At 44.5% G+C, this 1,320-nt stretch overlaps 1 protein-coding gene across 1 annotated transcript; it reads left to right on the top strand.

The window, feature by feature from the left end:
* Nucleotides 1-528: 528 nt before the first annotated feature.
* LOC308127974 (uncharacterized protein) lies at nucleotides 529-993 on the top strand (the record flags this gene model as incomplete). The annotated part of the gene is made up of 1 exon (XM_080493636.1): nucleotides 529-993. The coding sequence occupies one exon, from the start codon at nucleotides 529-531 to the stop codon at nucleotides 991-993; it is 465 nt and encodes a 154-aa protein (XP_080349762.1).
* Nucleotides 994-1,320: the final 327 nt, after the last annotated feature.

Here is a 1,320-nt window from a genome sequence, read left to right as displayed (position 1 = left end):
GTAAAGGCTAGAAGGCCAATCATGCACCCGAATGATGGCTTCATCGCACAGTTGAAAATGTACGAGAAAGCAATGGAAAACCAAATCAAAGTCGCTCTTCCATCGGCCTACTCTACTTTCTACAGGACAGAAAGGGATAGGCCTGCAATAAATTACAAGAAACTTGATGGGTAATCCTTGATAATCCCTAGGCAGCATAACCCCAACAACAAAAGCTTGTATGCGGCTGCTCCTAAGGAAAGCTATGACCGTGCTGCCCTCGTTTCAGCTCTGCATGAATCAAGGAGCAGAATTAATCGTTCCGAATTCGGGAAGGAGTCATTCTACCGAAGTACTGCTAGCACAGTGCTGGATGGAGGCTGTAAGATTGACGAGCTAAACAAACGGATCGACGAGTTGCGAGAGAAGTACATCGGAGAAGGCCGTTCGACTTCATACTTGAACATTCGAAGAAATAAGCTATACTGAAAACCTATCAAATAATTTTGGTTTTGTTGAAGATCTGGTGATTAATTATTGGGATCAACAATGGGCAGGATGCAGTCTAAGGGCAAGGGCAAGGGAATTAGTGGCTCGTGCACTCCCTACCTTAGGAAGACACCTCGCTGGGTCGTCAACTCTCCCTCTGCGGTCTGCGAGCTCATCGTCAAACTTGCCAAAAAGGGACAGGCTCCCAGTCAAATAGGCAAGATCCTCAGGGACAGTCATGCCATTCCTCAAGTCAGGCTGCTCACTGGTCAAAAGATACTGCGAATTCTCAAAAAGCATGGCTGTGCCCCTGAGATTCCCGAGGATTTATATTGCCTGATAAAGAAGGCAATGAACATCCGTAAGCACTTGGAAAAGTTCAGGAAGGACAAGGATGGGAAGTACCGATTGATTTTGATTGAATCCCGCATTCACCGACTGATACGCTATTACAAACGGACTCAGAAGCTGCCAGCCAAGTTTAAATACAACGCTGCCACTGCTACCGCCATTATCTCTTCATGAGCAGAAGAATATATTCATTAATCCACTGAACAATAACTAATAATGGTAGCTAAATCCTGTGGAAGAACAGGTACTTGGAGTAATGCCTGTCTCGTTGCAGTCCCATTATAGTAATACCTTTCTAGTCAGTCAGTACAAACATTTATTTAAATTACTATCATAATATCAATAATCATTCGTAAGCCTGTAGTAATGCTTTCCAGTTCTTTTCGGGGTCAGGACTGGCTTCGAAGGTTTAGACTGTCCCTTTGTGCTTGACTTTCATTGCCAGCATCACCTTCCCGTTGAATTCGTACCTCCTTATGCAGTCCATCAGTGAGGACAGCA

The sequence above is a fragment of the Lipophrys pholis genome (genome assembly GCF_963383615.2).
Source record: "Lipophrys pholis genome assembly, contig: SCAFFOLD_115, whole genome shotgun sequence".
NCBI classification, from domain to species: domain Eukaryota; kingdom Metazoa; phylum Chordata; class Actinopteri; order Blenniiformes; family Blenniidae; genus Lipophrys; species Lipophrys pholis.
Note: the sequence above shows the minus strand (reverse complement) of the source record. Positions and strands in the feature narration are given on the sequence as shown.